Consider the following 18,523-nt stretch of genomic DNA (forward strand, 5'->3'; position numbering starts at 1 on the left):
CACCTTCTAATCCCTCTTTCGTCCCTCACCCTCTTCAGCCTTCCCTGGAGGCAGGGAAGCAGGCCGGGTGGCCCCAGACTCCATCAAGTCTCAAGTCTTTCTCCTGCTGGAATTCCCTCCTGCCCGCACCCCTCCCCTTCCTGCCCACAAGACTGCAAGCCAGCACCTTGAGTGTCTCAGGGGAGGCGGAAGAATGGGATTATTCTGTCCTACAGATCTAGAGGCCCAGGTACAGAGAATGCCAGAGGCATTCACTCTCTGAGACTGTGTGGCCTGGGAAGAAGAAGGTGATAGGTCAGGATCTTCCTCTTGTGCTTTAGGTATGATGGGTGCGTTTTTCACCAAATGTGTGTCTCAGTTCCACCGTCTGGCAGTATACCCTCTGTGTAAACTTCCCCGGGGAACGTCTACCTTTAAGATGTTGTAACCCCGTTTCTCCATTGAGCTGAAGTCTAGATGCTCTCCCCCAGGGTTGAGAAAGAAGCCGAACGTTAACGGTTCACATCCTGTCTTTTCTCAGCAGCCAGCAGAGCAGCCATGACGATGACTCTAGCAGGTTCCTGAGTCCTCGGGTGCGGGAAGAAAGGTAAGATCGCATGAGGAGGGAGAGATGGGAGCAGCGATTACAGTGGGTGGGGAAAATGTTTGAGGAAGATAGTGCTTCTGCCGCGAATGAGAACTGTGGGAAACTGCAGAGAAATAGGGGCCCGCCAGACCTCTGTGCTCACACACGGCTTAGAAGGAGGATGCTCCCCCTCGACCCGAGTAGAGGGGACTGATTCTAAAGGCTTTTGGTGTCCAGCAGGGGAAGAAGTCAGTGTGTGGAAACCAAGTCCGTTGGGAAGATGTCAGAGTGGACTTGGCACCTGAGGCACACTCTAGAGGTCGGGTACGGTGTGGAGCGAGAGGGGAAAGGGTATTTTGTGCCCGAGGAAAACGGCGTGGCCGGGGATGCGTGTGTGGCATCAGAGTGGTACCTGAAAGGTGGGTTCGCCTCTTGGTGGGTGTCAACCAAAAGATACAACCAAGCTAAAGATCGGAGGAAGGAAGGAGTTATCCCAAAGCAGTGTTTCCCTCACCGCAAAACTGGGGAAGTTTTAAGCTGAGGGTATTCATGCGTATTCATGAGGGGCTTGAGCTGAGGAGAATTCAGCATGAATTTGCGACAGAGGTCGACAGAGTTCAAGCGTTAGTTGATTGAGGTGAGGAGCGCCGACATCATCCTTCCGTCCTCCACCTGGGTGGGGGGCACGTGGGAGTCAGCATCATTAACCTGTTAACTTCTCCCACCTGGTTGGGGTTTCTGTACCTGCAAAACAGCTCAAGGATATTGTTGTGTGTATCCCTGGAGGGGGATCCAGGACCCTGCCCCAAGGCTGCACTATTGTTTCTTGACTGTTCCTCTCCTGTCTCCTCCTTATCCCCTCCCTTCCCTGATTAGCAACTGTTTGAACCTGCCCGCTGGAACTCAGGGAAGGTCATGGAGGCTGAATGAAGCCTATTTCCTGTAATCAAGAAGTGGGGGGCACAGAAAGGCTTTTGTGCCCGGGAGCCCCACAGGGTCCTGCTCGGTATCACTATCTGTTTGCAAGATGACAGCAGAACACCAGGATTGGAGTGGATGGTAGGCGTCAGAGGTTAACGGAGAATGAGGTGGGGTGTACAGGGGGCCCTGAGGATACGGAGGCTCCTGGATGCTCGTTTGAGGCTCTGAGGTGGGACTGGCTAAACACTCAGGCTGTGGGCCCCAGGCGGCATCTGCGGCATGGAGCGCCTCTGAATGGTAGACAGAGGGAGCGGTCTGTTGCAGCAAGTTAAACTTCTGTGCCCAGCGAAGGTGGACCGTACTGACCTTCACGGAAAGGGGGTCTCAGCAGGCATGCGCAGGGCTCTGCTTTTGGTCTAGCTCTGTTTATCATTTTCATCAACAAACCAGATGAAAATGCAGAAGGTACTTTTACCTCATTTGTCAAACTTATGGTGGCTGCTCAGCTGAGAGGGAGTAGAGAGAACACCAAGGACGATAGAGCCAAGACTTAGTATTATTTCAAATAGAACAGTAGGTGGAAACAACACGGAGCATTTTAAAAAAGGAAATGTGCTATTATATATTTATACATTTATATTAGAATAGTTTCTTGAGTGTAGGGTTACCACGGGGAGCCTAACTTGACAGGATTTCATGTGGAAAAGAACTTAAGGGTTACTTTTTAACCAGCCACATGTAAGCCAGTAATCTGAAGCAAGTACCAAATGATCTGTAAAAGTCTGAGTTCATTACTGGAAGGATGGAGCATGGATTTAAAAAAAAAAAAGGTCTTACTGTAGTCTGTGCTAGTTTGCCCATATCGGATGTATTATTCTCCGTTGTTTGGAAAAGGATATTGATAAATTAGAGTTCAGAAAAGAATGATCAAGATGATAACTATGTGATGATAAGGATTGGTTGAAGGAAACGGGTTTAGCCTGGAAAAGAGAAGGTTTAGAATGACTATAGCAGCACTCTTTAAATATCTGAAAGCCTAAGAAATAGAACTAGAGGGGTAGGAGTTACAGCGAGAAGGATTTCAGCTCAGGATAAGAAAGAACTTTTCCATGATGAGAGCTGTACTGCAATGGAACAGGCCTTGTAAAGTAATGAACTGTCTCCTCCATACAAGTGTTCAGGCAAAAGCTAGATGGTATGTCATGAAAAGGATTTCATCCTGGGCAGGAGGGTGGGACCGTCCCTTTATAAAGTTTTATGAGTTCTGCGCTAGTTCTCAGTTTTGTGCTTGTTACTAACCGAAATTAACAGTTCAGCTCATCAATTTAGGCAGAGGCATGGGGCCTCCAAGGGGCAAAGATTAATCACTCTTGTAAAGATGCTTTCATCAGTTATGATCTGATGGCAGTGCCCTCAGTCTCTAGAGTGGCCGTCGCTCTCTTTTCAGTGCTGTCTGGATTTCGACAACCATACTCTCAAAATTGGAAGGGTCCGTAGAGTTCCCCAGCAGAACTCCCTTCCCTGTGCTTGTGCGCCAAACATCTCTGGAAGTGTTCCGTCCATTTCTGATCATCATACCTTCAGCTGCTCCTCGTCTATCTGCCCTATGATTGGCAGCTCCTCGGTTCGCTCTGTTTTATCCCTGCTGCTTAGGGCATTCCTGGGAGAGATGAATAAGTGCCAAACTGTACATACTCTGCAATGCGTTTTTCCCAAGGCTGCTTGCTAACTGGAGAGAGCCCTGCCTTTTTGTTCAGTAGTTGGGATTGTATGCTGATAAAAATTATATTCTAGCTCCTTCTCTGCCCACTCCCCCAACCAAGTGAAATGTTATGGAGGGTCTCCCTTCCAAACCTCTGCCCAGAAAAAGCCTCTAAATGTCTTCCCTGGTCCTTTCTTCTCCCTGGCCCACCGACAGCCCCCTGAACTCTTCATGGTGGATGTTGGATACAGTTCTGCACTCGCTCACCTTGGGCAGTATGGGAAACTGAGAGGGCTGGGATCAGAAGGATGCTTCTTGTGGCGGTCCCTGTGGACCCCTCCCCTCGAAACTCAGGACGGATGTGTGTTCCCCGTGGCGTTTCTGAATGAATTCTTTTTTCCCTTCTCAGCCAGTGGGTTCTCCTGGAGAGAGCAAGTCCTCAGAGTGCTAATTAATCACTCAGCCCCAGCTCAGCACAAACCTTTACACCCTGCACCTAATCCTTCCTCTAACATGTTTCCACCCAATTAAGAGACTCTCTGGGGCGTTTTGGGTATTACCCTGTGATATCCTGACCTAGAGCAAGTGTGAGATCTGAGCCCTGTGGAGATTTTCTGCGGTGGTGGGGAATCTGGTTTGTGCCCTTTGCCCTTGGCCCAGTTTGATGGACAGCACACCCTGCTGGTTCCAGCGGCATTCCCCACACTGGCCAGGCCTTCCTGGACTGACAGATCATCTCGTTTACTCTTTGCCCCTCCCCTGGGAAGCAGGTAGAGCAGGGCTGAAAATGGTCAAGTATGAAGTGGGTAATATGGACCCTTTTCTGTGGCCCCTCCTAATTCTCCAAACCATGTGGTCAATTACAGAATGAAGGATCGTTTCATAGAGCAGGCCAAAAAAAAAAAAAAGTTTGATTTCCTCTGGTTTGTTTTGGTTTTGTTTTTTTAAAAAATTTACTTATTGTATTTATTTTATTTTTGGCTGCATTGGGTCTCCATTGCTGCACGGGGGCTTTCTCTAGTTGCGGCGTGCCGGCTTCTTATTGTGGTGGTTTCTCTCATTGCGGAGGTTTCTCTCATTGCAGAGCTCGGGCTCTAGGCGTGCGGGCTTTGGTAGTTGTGGCACGTGGGCTCAGTAGTTGTGGCTCGCGGGCTCTAGAGCACAGGCTCAGTAGTTGTGGTGCAGGGCTTAGTTGCTCTGTGGCATGTGGGATCTTCCCGGACCAGGGATCGAACCTGTGTCCCCTGCATTGGCAGGCAGATTCTTAACCACTGCGCCACCAGGGAAGTCCTGATTTCTTCTGTTTTAAAGATCAAAATTATAACCCTTTAGTACGAGATAACTTTCAACTGGTTAAATAAAACATTGATTTTTCTTTTTTCTTGTACAAGGTTCAGAATGGATATAATATTTAGAGACAAATAGCTACTCTACTGTAGTCTAAAAACAGTCCACAGGACTTCCCTGGTGGGGAAAGAGTGAGAGTCTCAGTCAGCAGACACGGTTTTGTCTGCCTTCTTCCATATTGACTGTGCATTTTTAAAAGCATTTTCCTCAGCTTTACTGAACCTTAGTTTCCTCATTTGCAAAAGCCTTTTCTTGTAAAGAGCACATGAGGTAACACGTGTAGAATGCCTGGTACTTAACAGGTGCTCATTGTGGTGGCTGCTGGACTCTGATGGTTGCTTTTGGCTATCGTGAGTTTTTACTCTCACTCTCTTAGCCGATCTGTGTTCTGTCCTTGGAGAAGCAGAGACAGAAAGACTGTAGAATATTGATCATCTGCAAAATATCAGCTATTGACTCTGAGGATAAACAGATTAAGGCATGGTCTTTGCCCTCAAGAGCCTTCTTGTCTTACGGTGAGACATACCTGTAAGTAAGCAAGTATAACGTAGTGTGATAACTGACAGATGGAATTTTGTCTAATAGAATTTCGTTGTAGTGGAACTAAAGAATTTGTTGACTAATGCACCTAATCTGTGCAGTGAGTCTTGCATATACTTTTAAATAAAACCCCTCAACAGCCCTATCAAATAGATGCTATTATAATCTTCGTATTAGAGTTTAAGGAAACTGAGGCTCAGTGGAGTTAAGAAATTGGCCCAAGTAATGCAGGTACTCTGCTTGGGGCGAGGATTGGGGAGGAGGGAGGGAGAGGGCAGTGGTATCCAGAAAGACTCCACGGAGAGGGGGAGAGGGCTGTGCATCAGCTGAGAGCTGCAAGGTGAGTAGGAGTCCGTCACATGGACCTCGTTCCCAGGCGAGGGAACAAGATGTACATAAGCATGGAGGCGTGAGAAAGCAAGACATGTTCAGGAACGGCAAATACTTCAGTACTGCTGCCGAGGATGTCCCAGGAGTGGGGGTAGCTAGCAAGCGGCTGGAAATCATCTTTGTACAGGTAAGCAGATGCCTGATCATGTCACATCCTGCCATGATAGAGTGACCCGTATTTATAGATGGGGGAAGTGAGTGAGGGATTTGGAGGAAGGGGTACCCGAGTCTCTCCCAGATATTCTTGTGCGAAAAATCCTTTTCATCCTAGTGTGAGAGATGGATTCAAGGAACAAACACTGGAAGCAGATAGACAAGGAAGGATACTGTGGCAATTGTCCACCCATTCGTTCCCTCACTGAATAAGGGATTTATTGAGCACATACTGTACGCTAGCTACTCTTCTGGGCATTGGTGGCTACAGCTATAAACAAGATAAATATTGTTTCTCCTTTCACGGTGCTTACTTTCTAGTGAGGGAAGATAGATAATAAACAAGAAAACGTCAAGTAGTAATAAGTGCTGTAGAGAAGATGAGGAAAGGTGAGGTGGTGGACCAAGGCTTTTTGGGACTATTGTGAGTTGGGTGGGAGGGACGGCTTACTGATGTGGTGACATTTAAGGTGAGGCCAGATGGGCACATTTCTGAATTATGGTAGAAGAATAGAAAAGAGGACTTCTCTGTACCTCACTCTCCTCATCTATAAGATGGGTATAATAATAGGTCCTACCTCATAGGGTTGTTGAGAATATTGAATGTGTATATGTGTGATGATTAGAACAGGAATGGTGCCTGGCGCATGGCTAGTATTATATATGTGCTTGCTATTATTGTTATTAATAATAATGCTGTTGTTACTAAAATACTGGGTAAAGCGGGAAGATTTGAGGAGCAGGGGTGGTAGTGAGTTTCATTTAGATGTGTGGAGTTTGAGCATGGAGTGTGCAGCTGGAGAGATACACTATGTCGTTGGCCACACCTGTTTGAAGCTCAGGAGACAGGACTAAAACTTCTTTAGTTTTGGAAATGAGAATATAGTTGAGGCCAAGAGTCTGAGAATGAGCAGAGTTTAAGCAGAAGATAAGGGAAGGAGGAATTTGCAAAAGATTGCCCACTGAAGCTAGGAGAACTAGGGGACAGAAATATCATAGAAGCAAGGAAGAAGAGACAAAGAGGGTAGAGATAGGTAAGAACTAAAAAGCATCTTCTGCCGTGGTAATTAGGAGGTCGTTGATAACCATAGAGCAGTTTTAGAAGAGAATATATGAGGGGAGGAAAGAGTCTGAACGTGGGGAATTTATTCTAGACATTTGCTTGGGAAGAAGAGAAATACAGATGGTATGTAGGGGTGTTTGGGGAGAAAGTTTATTTTAATATAGGGAGACACAGCACATTTTTAACCTCAAGTAGAAACCGGTAGGTCAGGGATGAGAATTTTAAAGAGGACATCATTCATTCATTCACTCAATGAACACTTACCAGTTATGTACTATGTGTTCTACTCATCAAGTTCCCAGTCTTGTTGAGGAGACAGTGTTAACATAACTGAGTGTATAACAAAGAAAATACAAACTCGGATGTGTGTGTTGAAGGAGGGGGAACATGGTGCCACGAGGGAGTGTATCAAGTAAATTGGGCCTGGACTGAAGTGGGGTTGGTATGAGAGTGTGGTGGTTGATCTAAGGCCAGAAGGATGAGCCTGAGATGGGAGGGAAGCAGTGAGACGAGACAGATGAGATGAGATAAGATGAGAGGAGCTTGGTTGGCCACAACAAGGACTTGAGTCTTTATGCTCAGAGCACTAGGAAGTCATTGGAAGTCTTTATTTTTTTTAATTTTTAATTTTCATTGGAAGTCTTCAGAAGGGAGCTGACAGGGTCAGATTTGCATTCTGTAAAGATTGCAGCTCGGAGAAAGGATGCAGAGGATCAGCTGGGGCAGTTGGGAGGCTGTTACAATAGTCCAGGCAAAGGACTGAGTATTGGTAGCTTGGACTTGGGATGCTGGTTGTGGGGGAAAAAAAAAAGTAGATGAGTTCAAGATACATGTTGGGGATAAAATGCCCACGACATGGTGCTGCACCGGACGAAGGGTGAAAGAGAGAAGGGAGGTCTCCAGAGTTGATCCTGGGATTCCATCTTGCCCTGCTGGGGAGTGCCTCTGCTGAAAGATAAGGAAACGGGTTTGGAGGAGGCAAGAAAAGCTGGACCTAGATCACAGGTGAACGGATTAGCCTTGAATAGGAGAGAATAGTGGATGTGAGTGCAGGTGCGCTCACAGGTGATGTGGTAGGACAGTGAGGAGGTTAATAGCTATTTTCTCTGTGTGATAGGAAAAAGGATCATCTCGGAAGATCAAGAAAGGTGAATGGGAGTACTGTGAGGCTGGGGCGTCATTAATTTGGGGATTTCTTTTTTTTTTTTTGGCGGTACGCGGGCCTCTCACTGTCGTGGCCTCTCCCATTGCGGAGCACAGGCTCCGGACGCACAGGCTCAGCGGCCATGGCTCACGGGCCCAGCCGCTCAGCGGCATGTGGGATCTTCCCAGACCGGGGCACGAACCCGCGTCCCCTGCATCGGCAGGCGGACTCCCAACCACTGTGCCACCAGGGAAGCCCTGGGGATTTCTTGTATCACCTCTTCTCTGACTAGCTCAAAAGACGTTCAAGTCTTACATGTCTTACTGGAACGCACCCTCATTTCTCCCAGATAAGGAAGGGAAGGCAAGTTTAAGTTTCATCACGTCTATTTTCTGTGTGTAGTAGCGGGCTGTGGTTAATTATGCCGGACACTTGCCCCATGCTGTGCACTCTTTGGTTTACTTATCCATCTCCCCACTCGCCCATGAAACCCTGGAGAACAGAAACTGTATCACTTATATCAGGCACAGAGTAAGTGCTCAGCAGCAGATATGTGCGGAATTTATGAATGAGCAAACACAGAAACCAGGGCAATGGAATTTGAACCCCCGGAGCTGGAGCAAGGCCAGAAAGCAGGCCCACTCCTTCCAACTCAGGTCTGGCCACCGGAATAGATAGCTTCCCACTAGAAGGAAAATGTTTTTAATTCTGTCCCAGAAATTGTCCCCAAGTTGAATATTTCCAGGGCCCTCTAGCCCCGTCTACCTGCCTGGCCGCCAAATTCCCTGTGGCCCCGTGGACACAGAGGTGATGGCTCGGGTCAGCTCCCTCACCAGGAGGAAGGAGCCAGGAGTAGCAAACCCTCTGGGAGCAGTGCCCGTGGCCCTCCCCTCCTTCCAGCAGCTGACATCACATGCAGGTACAGCTCCATCCTCCCTGTCTGAGGACAAAGGAGGAGAGGAGACTGAGTGCCCAGAGCGCGTGGCCAGATGCGAGAGGATGGGGGAGGGCTCTGTGCAGAGCCCGGGTCGCAGGCAGGGGGCATCCCAGGAACACGGAGCCTGAGGCCGGGCCCTCCACCCGCCTGTGTTCTGTGTGAACACTAGGTCAGGCAGAGCTCAGGTGCAGGGGCCAGGTCGACAGCGGAAGGAGCTGCCCGGCCAGCAGCCCCAGAGTGAGCCTCCGGCCCCCCAGGTCCCTGTGGCCATGTGGCAGGCCCCCCGGTGAGCCCAGCATGGTCCAGAACCTGCGCTCCCCGACGGTCTCTTGCAGCACAGCTGTGAAGCAGGCCTGCCATCACCATGTCTCCTCCCTGAGGAAGAAGCTGTCCTTTCTACGAGCCAAGTAGGTGGCCGGGGGCCCTGGAGATCAGGGCACGAGCACTTGGCCCTTGGCTGGTTTGGGATGACCCGGGGCTGTTCACGGAGGTGGGAGTGCTTCGGGGTGTCTCCCACGTTTGGGGATATTGCAGTTCCTTGCTAGTGACAGGCCCGCAAGAGGGAGAGTGCTCTGTTGCCAGAGGCTGAAGGGGAAGGGGAAGGGGTGGGGCATGAACGAGGCTGCGTGCTCCTCAGTGGACGGCGTGCTTGACTGGGCCTCGCCGAGTCGTCTCCAAGGCGCTTCCGTGGCTCTCTGGGTTCTTCATACCAGGGGGCACTCTCTTCCTCTCTGATGGTAAATTACTTCAGTTGGTAAAGAACTTGGCGGTCCCAAGAGAAAGGTGCTGAAGAGAATGGTGTGTTCTGCCTGGTTTCGGGTTCTCTCATGTCTTTGTGGGTGTTAATTCCCTTCCAGTGATAGGGACCTATGGATAGGGACCTTTGGGGGTGTTGCCTTTGTGTGTTCATACCTCATATCCACTCATTTGGGACTTTGCTTGAGCAGCTGCCAGGGAGATCTGAGCATAAACCAGGTGTGGGGCTCTCTTCCCTAATGTGGGCCCTGAACCTGGCAGAATCGTGGGGCGGTGTTTCCTTGCCAGACACGCTGTGCCTTGGCCTTTGTGACAAGCAGAGGGGAGGAGGTTTTCTGGAGGAGAAGGAGGTTGCAACCTCTAGGATCAGAGTTAAATTCAGGGACTGGCAGGCATCGGAGAGAGAGGTGCATGTAAACTTATAAGCAGTTTTGTTTTGAAGAGAAGCAGCAGCGAGGAAGAGGACAGATGGGACAGATGGGGTGAGGGGAGGACAGGAAGAAGAAAGGCAGTGAGAGGCTCAGTGGATCTCAAAGGTAGGTAGGGCTCGAAGGTGGTTGGTGACGATCACGGTTCTCTCACACACACGCCCAGGCACAGACGCCCACAGGTGTGCAGCCGTCGTTGACGAGGGTTCTCTCCCCAGGGTGCTGTCAGGCGGAGGTTGAGGGTGGGGAACAGAAACCCAGTCTGCACCCTTAGGAGGTGGCTCCATGGGCCCCGACTACCCAGCGCTGTGGCCCTGCAGCCGGCCCCCAGCAGGGCATGGCAGCACCAGAGAGTCTCTGATTCTGTGGTGCTGGCGTCAGGGACAGGAATCTGTGCAGCGGTCACGTGGGACTCAGGACCCTGCTTGGAAGGTGAAGGAGTGACCTCAGGTTAAATCCTCTCTCTACCACTTACTGGCTGTGGGCTGTGGTGCTTTCACAACGTTTTATCCTCTCCGAGCCTGCTTCCTTCTTTGAAAATGGAGATAATTGTACCTACTTTGTGGAGCTTGGGGGGATCAAAATGAGAACAAAGGGGAAAAACACTTGGCATTGTGTCTGACGCGCAGTAAATGGTAGCTTCTGTTAGAGTTACTGTCAGCAAACTGTTGGCTCGGGCCACGCCTGGGAGGTGAGTGGAAGGTAAGTTCTCAGAGAACCGTAGCTGGAGATTTGGTTAGAGTGAGTTCAGGAGAGGTGACGTTTGATGACTCCTCAGTCGCCCGGGAAAGCCAGTCACATCAACTCCGGCCCCCACTCCCCCCCAGCTTCCTTTCCGCCTTAGCACTAATGGTGTCATAATTGTATTTATTTGTTGACTTGGTGGTTGTCTGTCTCCCCCGCTCATCCTAATCTCCATGAGAGCAGGGACCGCCTTTGTTTTATTTGCTAGTGTGTACCCAGCACTCAGCACGGAGCCTGACACATGGTAGGCGCTCAGTAAATATCTGTTCCGTGAATACGTGTGTAAGGCTTTGCTAGCTCTAATGTTCTATGATCATGGGATTCTGTGACTATGGCCCAGAAGGAGGGCCGCTGTAGCCCTAATGAATGCATCTGTTAACCGTTGTGACAGTTTCATGGTCCTGGAAATGGTTTGATCCGTGTGCCCCTTTTTCTGATTCACATACACGTGTGCTTAGAGGACGGTGCGGTCTTGTGGCAGACAGCACATAGGCGTTTGGATAGTAGAGGAGAACTTATTTTAGGTCTGGGCTAAGCTCTGACTTTGGGGGGCAGGGTGCTTCTGCCTTCCCCTCCCGCCCGAGTTCCCAGTTTGTAGCTTCCCTCCGGCTGCTTCTGTTGCTGTCAGCAGAACTGTCTGCAGGTGTAACTATCACCTGCTCTGCGTTTCTCCTACTCCAGCATTTCTCCCTTTCTGCCTGAGAAAGCGGGGTTATTAATTATAGCTCAGCAAACCACTCTCTCTCTGCGGATGCCATAGTTGGGATTTAGATTGGGGCAACTGGCAGGATGAACGGTAAATTTCGTTCCCCAGCGTCTCCACTTCCTACTGGGAGAAATAGTATCCTCCTAGCAGCCAGGGTGAAGAAGGAACGTGAGTGGGTGACAGCTCGGGGCTCAGGCCCGGACTCCGCCCGCAGGCTTGCTCTGCTCTGCACTGCATTCTTTCCTCCCTCTTACACGAGGGCTGAGATGCAGTCGGAGGCCCAAAACCCTGGGTTCTCTTCTTAACTGGTCACTGAGGAATAACGTAAGCTCAGAGCAGGTATTTACAGAGGCCACTCTTTGCTTTGAAGCAGTCGTTGTACCAGAAGTTGATACTCCAGCTTGGTTGCAAATCCCCATCAGTAAACATTTTTTGAGCGGTACCACCGATGTCATGTGTAAACGTATTTACGTAAGTTGTATGCGTGCACTGCTGTATGAAGTATTTTGTATATTATATAATTAAGTAGACATTTTTAAAGGATGAGCTAAAAAGAAGTATAAATATAAGTTCTCATATTTTCTTCCTGCACTGCATGAGTAAGTGTTCATATCCCCTTGATAATGAGCCTCCAGCTTGGGAGACCAGGGTTCTAAGGCAGTGGTCCTCAGCCTTTGAGCGGGTGTCAGAATCACCTGCAGAACTCATTCAGCATGCACATTTCTGGGCCCCTCTCTCTGATTCTGAGCCTCTAGGAATTTGCACAGATAACACATACCCCAAGTGATTTCCATGTCGGTGGTGTTTGAGAAACGCACTTCGTAGCCTGAAACCTAGCTGGTATCAAGCACCCAATTTAATAGGCCTGGGCCAGGGAGAGCCTAGCTGTCCCAGTCCTGGCTTGTGACATCAGTTTTAGGGAACCTCTGGCAGACCCTCGGTGCCTTTTTACCCAGCTTGGGATGCTGGGGTCAGTGCGTGGCTTCTGTTTTTCCCTTATCCTCTGCGTAGCCCAGGAATCACCATTGTGCAGTGAGGAGAAAGGTGGGTGGGTTGGGCTGTGTAGTTAATCATTTCATCTTATCTGTCATCACTTTTCAGGTTGCTCAGTGCCTCTTTTCTTTTTATCCTCAGGCAGGGGAGCCACAAGCAGTTAACTGCTTGGGGCTCCCTCCCTCTCTTTGCCAGTCCTCCTTAATCCGAAGGGGCAACTTTTGCATTGAGATGCAGAGAAACCCATTGCAACCCTGGTTCAGAACGGCCCTCCTCCTCCCGGCTGCAGGGAAGGGGCTGAGGGAGTGGAGGCATTCTGAGTACCACCCCGCCTGCCCATACATAAACACAGAAGTTCCCCTTGTCATTCTTTGTGTGAGCGTGGTGGGTGAGTTAGTAAGTAGAATTCGGGGTTGGACTTGAGAAACCCTTAGTTTATTAGTTTGGCTCCATGCCTTAGACCTGCTTTGGGCTCCACAAAGTGGACAGTTTCACCGGCTCACCTCCTTGCCCTCTGGAAGTGAAACAACTATTATCCATGTTTTCTTTTCCTGGCATCTTAAACAACGGGTGGATTCGCTTCCGGCTGAGAGTTGACATCAGTTGTCCTTGTAAATAGGGTACAGAACAGAGATCTACAGAAGGAGCCCTTAAGAAGGAATTTAAGGGGCCAGACACTCTACTCCTTCCTAATTGATGAATTTCTTCTTCACTCTCTATGTCAAGTGGTTTTCTGCCTCTCTATGAATAACTTCCATAATGGGAAATTGACTAAGGAAATTAATTGGGGTCTTTTTCAGTAAAGAAATCTATAATTATAAGAAACTACTGCAAATCTACAAATGAGAAGAGCAAACGCAAGACAGCACAGAATGTCTGTGTACTTAGTTTGTGGGCACAGTATCAGTTCTGAGGTATTATTTGTTATTACTAAGAATAGCTTCTATTTTGAGAGCTTATTCTGTGCTCGATGCTGTGCTTATTTTATCATATTAGCGACCCAGGAAGGGAAGTTACTTCTCTACCCATTTTCTAGATAAGGCAAAGTCCATTGCCTTTCCTTGTAACGTGGCAGAGCTGAGATTTGACTCCAGAGCTCAAGTTTTTATTTGCAGTGCTTTAGGACTTCCCGTTGAGAAAGGATACATGTGGGGATCCAGTGCGGGACCTTCTGCTTTTCCTTATATCTGATGGGTCTGTCTTTCCCAGCTTGCTAGAATTGAAGCTCCGGATGTGGAGGTGTATGAGCCAGTCTACTAATGAAGATTATCTCTCGGAAAGCTTCAAAACCAGACAGAACAGGAAACAAACAGGGAGAGGATAGACCCCAGTGATTCTGAATGATGCAGTTAAATGTGCCTGAAGGCCAAATAGGTTTTTTCTTTTTTAATCTTAATCTTGAGTATGTTTCCTATGCCTTGTTCATTTTGAGAAGTGCCTTAGGATTTTATATGTACAAAGGTTCCAGTACACCTCTTTGTTTGACAGTATCTCTTTCTGAAACTTTCTTTCGGTTTCACTGTTATGCCTAAACTGCAGAACAGAGCCATTGTTACTCTTACGTCTCTGCAGGTACCAGCTGAAGCCCCTGTAGGCATCTGCAGGACCTGCAAAAACTCACCTTCCCTCTGGGCTCGCCAGCACCCCCTGCTGGTGGTGGCTTTGCCAGGAGAGGAGGGAGTGGTCATCTGATCCCTCAGTAATGAGATCGGCTGTGAGTCAGCAGGCAGAGAAGGCTAAGGGAGCGGCCTGGACTCCACTTCTTCAGTTGTGGAAGGCAGGGGTGTCTGCCTGGCAGGACAGCTCCCACCTCGTAGGAAGAGAGGACACGGGGGAGGGGGGAAGGGAACTGCCAGTGCAAAGGAAGAATCGCTGGTTGGCGTTGCTGTGCAGACAGGTTTGTATGTTCCTCTTAGACCCTCTGCTCAGATTCCTCGGGGACCCGTGAGTTCTTCCTTGGACATTTAAGTAGATGTTCCTTGGTCATTCTTTTCTTTCCCACCCCACGAGCTTCCATAGCTTCATGGTCTGTTTGTTTTCTGGATGTAAGCGCTGCAGTGGCAGCTCCAAGGATAGATTGGAGCCAGTGACCTTCAGAAGACAAGCTGAGGACAGTCTGGAGAGGGTGGTGGGCTCTGGAAGCATTCCCCTCCACGTCTGCCCTCGTGTGCTGCCGGCTCGCATCTCCTCCCCAGCCCCTGGCCCAGGGATTGGCGCACATCTGTATCTGCCTCTTTCAGCTTTGTTCCCAGTCCTCTGGGAGAAACCTGGGATGCAGAGGAGGACACTGGGAGACTTCCCCTCAGCTTCCCCCTTACCTCTCCCACGCGCCTGGCCTGGCAGCTGCAGAGCACAATGGGGGAGTGAAACACTCCTCAGCAGCGCCCCTACAGTTCCAGCCCCGCCCCCCCAAGGCTGCTGCCGCTCACTGGACTGCCCAGGGGTCTTGTGACCTCTGTCACCTTATCTTGTTTTTTGCTCAGTTTCAACAGTAGTCCACTAGTGGGTCCCGAGTCCAGCGTCCAGTGATGTCCCAGTGGCATTCAGACGGCCCCAACCTCTCCCGCACCGGCTCTTCCACCAGCGCCCACCTCCATCTGCAGTAGAGTCTTTGGTTGTACAATGGAAACGTGTGTGGCTCCCGTATACCATGTACCGTAAAAAGGTCAGGCAGCGTGATTGGCTCTCTCCGCGCTCCGCTCCCTGCTGACCCCCTGCTCAGTTAATCCTGTGGCTTCTCATCTGTTCTCACCCTGACCCCGATGCGAAAGTCTCTGACATCCTCTGCCGCCCCGGCTGTAGGTCTTTTGTGAAAATTGGTACAGGCACAGGAGTAAACCTCCAGGGCAGGGAGTGGGAGGATTATCCACCTGAGGCATTTATGAGCCTTTCCATTTTTGAAGCACTTACACAAATCTGTCATGTGGAAGTCTAGTTCAGGGACCAGCTGCTGGCTGGAGGTGGTGTGACTGGGGCGGGGTGGGGGGAGGGGGGGTGGTCAGGGCAGGAGTTGTGTAACCAGACCAGTGCCAGCTTTGCATTGGCGCCAAGTGCAGATGGCTCGGAGGTTTGGGGGAGCTCGGAGCGTTCCCATGGTTCCCAGCCCCCTGAGTACCCTTCAGATAGTAATCATAAAGGCGACGTTATTTCAGTTAACCTTTGTTGAACGTGCCTATTATGTGTCAGTCACTGTGCTCTTGTTTAAATTTCCCCATTTTCCTATCCAGTAGTATAACTATTGCCTCCATTTTATAGACGAGAAAACTGAGGCTCAGAGAGGTGTCATAACTTGCATGAGAGCGCACAGCTGCTAAATGATGGGCTGGAATTGGAACCCAGGTCATCTGACTCTGGGTTTTAAGCACTAGGCAACACTGCCCTGTCCAGTTCTAGAGGATGATGTCCAGGCGCTATCACTGATATTCCTGTTGCTTGCGAGGTCCCAGGAAGTGCTAGCGGCTGAGGGAGGTGGGTTTCCCGAGGAGCTATAGTGTGAACCGAAGCAGAGACCTCCAAGTCTGGCCTGAGCTGTGGGCTTCCCTAGGGGCGCCAATGGGGGAGGCGGGCGGCCTGACACTGTCCCTTCCGGCCAGCAGAGGGTGCATTCCTGGAGGTGACTGGCCCCTGGCTGTTTCCTTTCCTCCTAGAACCTGAATCTCCTTCTCTCCTTGCCCTGACTCGTCAGAAGCTCCTCCACCCCAGCCCTCCCACACCTGACATCACCAGAGAGCAGTTCAGCTGTGTGAGACCAAGTCAGCCTTGAACCTTGCAGGGTTAGCTGCCGTCTCCCTAGTTTCCCTTGTGCGTGGCTGTTTCTCTCCAGCCACAGCTCCTCTCAGACGCTTCGGTCAAACACCGTCATGGAAATTTCCACTTTGAGCTTGTCGTTGCCTGGTCTCCTCTCTCCTCCCACTTCCAACTCGATCAGTTTCCTGATTTTCTTTGTGCATCTTTCGTTCCCTTCTTATTTTCATTTGGACTCTTTCCTTGTTCTTTGATGGCTTTTCCCCCCAAAACTCCTCTACATGCCCCCACAGTGTCCACTACCCTTCAGCATTACCTGGAAGTGTCTCCCCTTGGTCTTTCCCTGATTTCTTTTCTGCCTTTTCCTTGTTATAATGACGCTCTCACCCCGCTGGTTCTAACGCCTTTATTCACCTGAAAAAAGCAAGTGGGTTTGTTTTCTGTCCAGTCTACCTCTGCCGTCATCAACAGGGTCTTAAAATTTCATGCTCTGCGGGGGAGAGGTCATATGGATGACAGAAGACAGGAGGTGAACCACTGAATTAAAAAAAAAAAAAAGCTCAACGTTTAAGTAGTATTTACTGTGTGCCAGACACAATTCTAAGCCCTTTCCGTATGTTATCACATTTAATCCTCGTAGGCGCCGATGAGTTGAGGAATAGCATCCCCTGTCTTACAGATGAGGAAATGGGGGCACAGAGAGGCCAAGTAACATGCCCAAGGTTACACAGGCGGTGGGTCGTTGAGTCAGAATTCAGACCTAAGCAGGATGACTTGAGAGGCAGGCTGTCCATCAGGATCAACTGCCTCTAAAGGGTTGACGGCCAACGAGCACAAGAGAGGAGACGGCACCTTCCAACCCCTCAGACTCGCACAGTCACACGGCAGGATCGTGGGAACTCACACACTCTGCCCCTGTTCACTTTCACCCTGCCTCCCTCTTTCTGTCTCTTCTCTCAGAAGAAACTGCCGTTTTCTGTGTTCGGGGAGAGAAGACATCAAGTGACCTCTCAAGGTCTATCGTGATGGGAGACTCTCCCTGCTTCATCCCTGTCTTTTCAGTTTACAGGCATCAGTCAGAGAAGGGATTTCACCTTTCTGGCAAAAAGGCACCCGATCTGTGTTTGTGGTCTCAGGACGGGCAGAGTGATGGGGCTGCACATTTTATAAGCAGTGCAGATGAGGCCAGCCCACTGCCCCTCACTCGGAGAGCCGCACACGCCACAGCGCAGCAGGCAAGGCTGATCCCACCAGGCTTTGAAACAGCCTTGCCCGCTTTCCTGGCAGCGCTTCCCACCCACAGCTGCCAGAGGAAGGGCTTCCTAAAGGTGCAGCGTCAGCCTCTGAGCTGTCCTCCGGGAACTGGGTGCCCGGACTCCCCACCACAGCTTGAGTGGCCCCAGCCCATAGTCACTCTAGCCTCTTTTCAAGCATCTGGGTTATTTTTTTTCCCCCCACTTTCTTAACTTTATACCTAAGTACAGCGATTAAGGAGTTAGAATGTAATACGTAGGGCAAAGTAATTAGTACGAATAATTGCCCTGGAGAGAAAATGGTATGATGACGTTATAAAGGGGCTCCCCCCGCCCCCACCCCCACCCTTTCTCTGCCTGCCTGCCTGTCTGTCTGTCTGTCTGTCTTTTCACTAAATGTTAGGCAAAATGGAAGGAGATTATAGCAGCTGTAGAAGAGAGAGCTTCTGGTCTCTAGTTCAGAAGGCAAATGCATGGAATAGAGGAGTGAGTGATCCTATGAGGAGTCATCTAGATCAGTTTCTCGCTGGGAAGTAGCAGAGGTGCAGATTCGCTGGCTACTTAGATACCCTGCATTAGCTTTTCTTTCCTTTTTCCCTTCAGTGTCGTTCTCTTTTCCGCCTTTCTTCCTGGAGTTGTCTTTGGACTCTGGGACATAGTCTTCTTCTTCTCATTAAAGCCTAGCACTGTCCCCCACCTCCCACCCTGCCCCATCTTCTAGGCTGTCTGTTCTATGGCTAATAGCGCTCTCTGTGCTGCTTTGCGTTCAGGACATATGAATCGCTTTGTAAAATAGACGTGGATGCTCCTGGCGGAGCAGGTCTTCTCAATGCCGTCCTCCGCGTTCACCATCCAGGGCTGTGTGACAGCTGGATGACTTTAAGCACTGAGTAGGTGAATGTGTGTGGTTATTTGGGAGACGGGGTGGAGTCCCGTTAACGTGGGTCTGATTTCTGTGTGAATCTGATGAAACAGAACATCCTCAGTCGTGGGTACTAGCCTTCTGCTCTCCATCTGTTTGTACATTTGACTGTCAGCCCAGGAACGGAGAGGACTGAAGGCCACAGCGATAGCCAGAAGGCGCATTCCAGGCCTCTGAGCAGAGCTGACATGTGTGGGTCTGGCACGGCCCTACAC

At 49.9% G+C, this 18,523-nt stretch overlaps 1 protein-coding gene across 2 annotated transcripts in view; it reads left to right on the forward strand.

Moving 5' to 3' along the window:
• The window catches only part of GRAMD1B (GRAM domain containing 1B), a 251,406-nt gene that overhangs the window by 113,755 nt on the left and 119,128 nt on the right, over nucleotides 1-18,523 (forward strand). For both annotated transcript variants that reach the window (XM_049713921.1, XM_033407353.2), the window contains exon 3: nucleotides 521-586. In XM_049713921.1, the coding sequence (XP_049569878.1) occupies nucleotides 521-586 (66 nt within the window). The remainder of the gene's footprint in view (nucleotides 1-520; nucleotides 587-18,523) is intronic.

This window comes from Orcinus orca, chromosome 8 (assembly GCF_937001465.1).
Source record: "Orcinus orca chromosome 8, mOrcOrc1.1, whole genome shotgun sequence".
NCBI lineage: Eukaryota > Metazoa > Chordata > Mammalia > Artiodactyla > Delphinidae > Orcinus > Orcinus orca.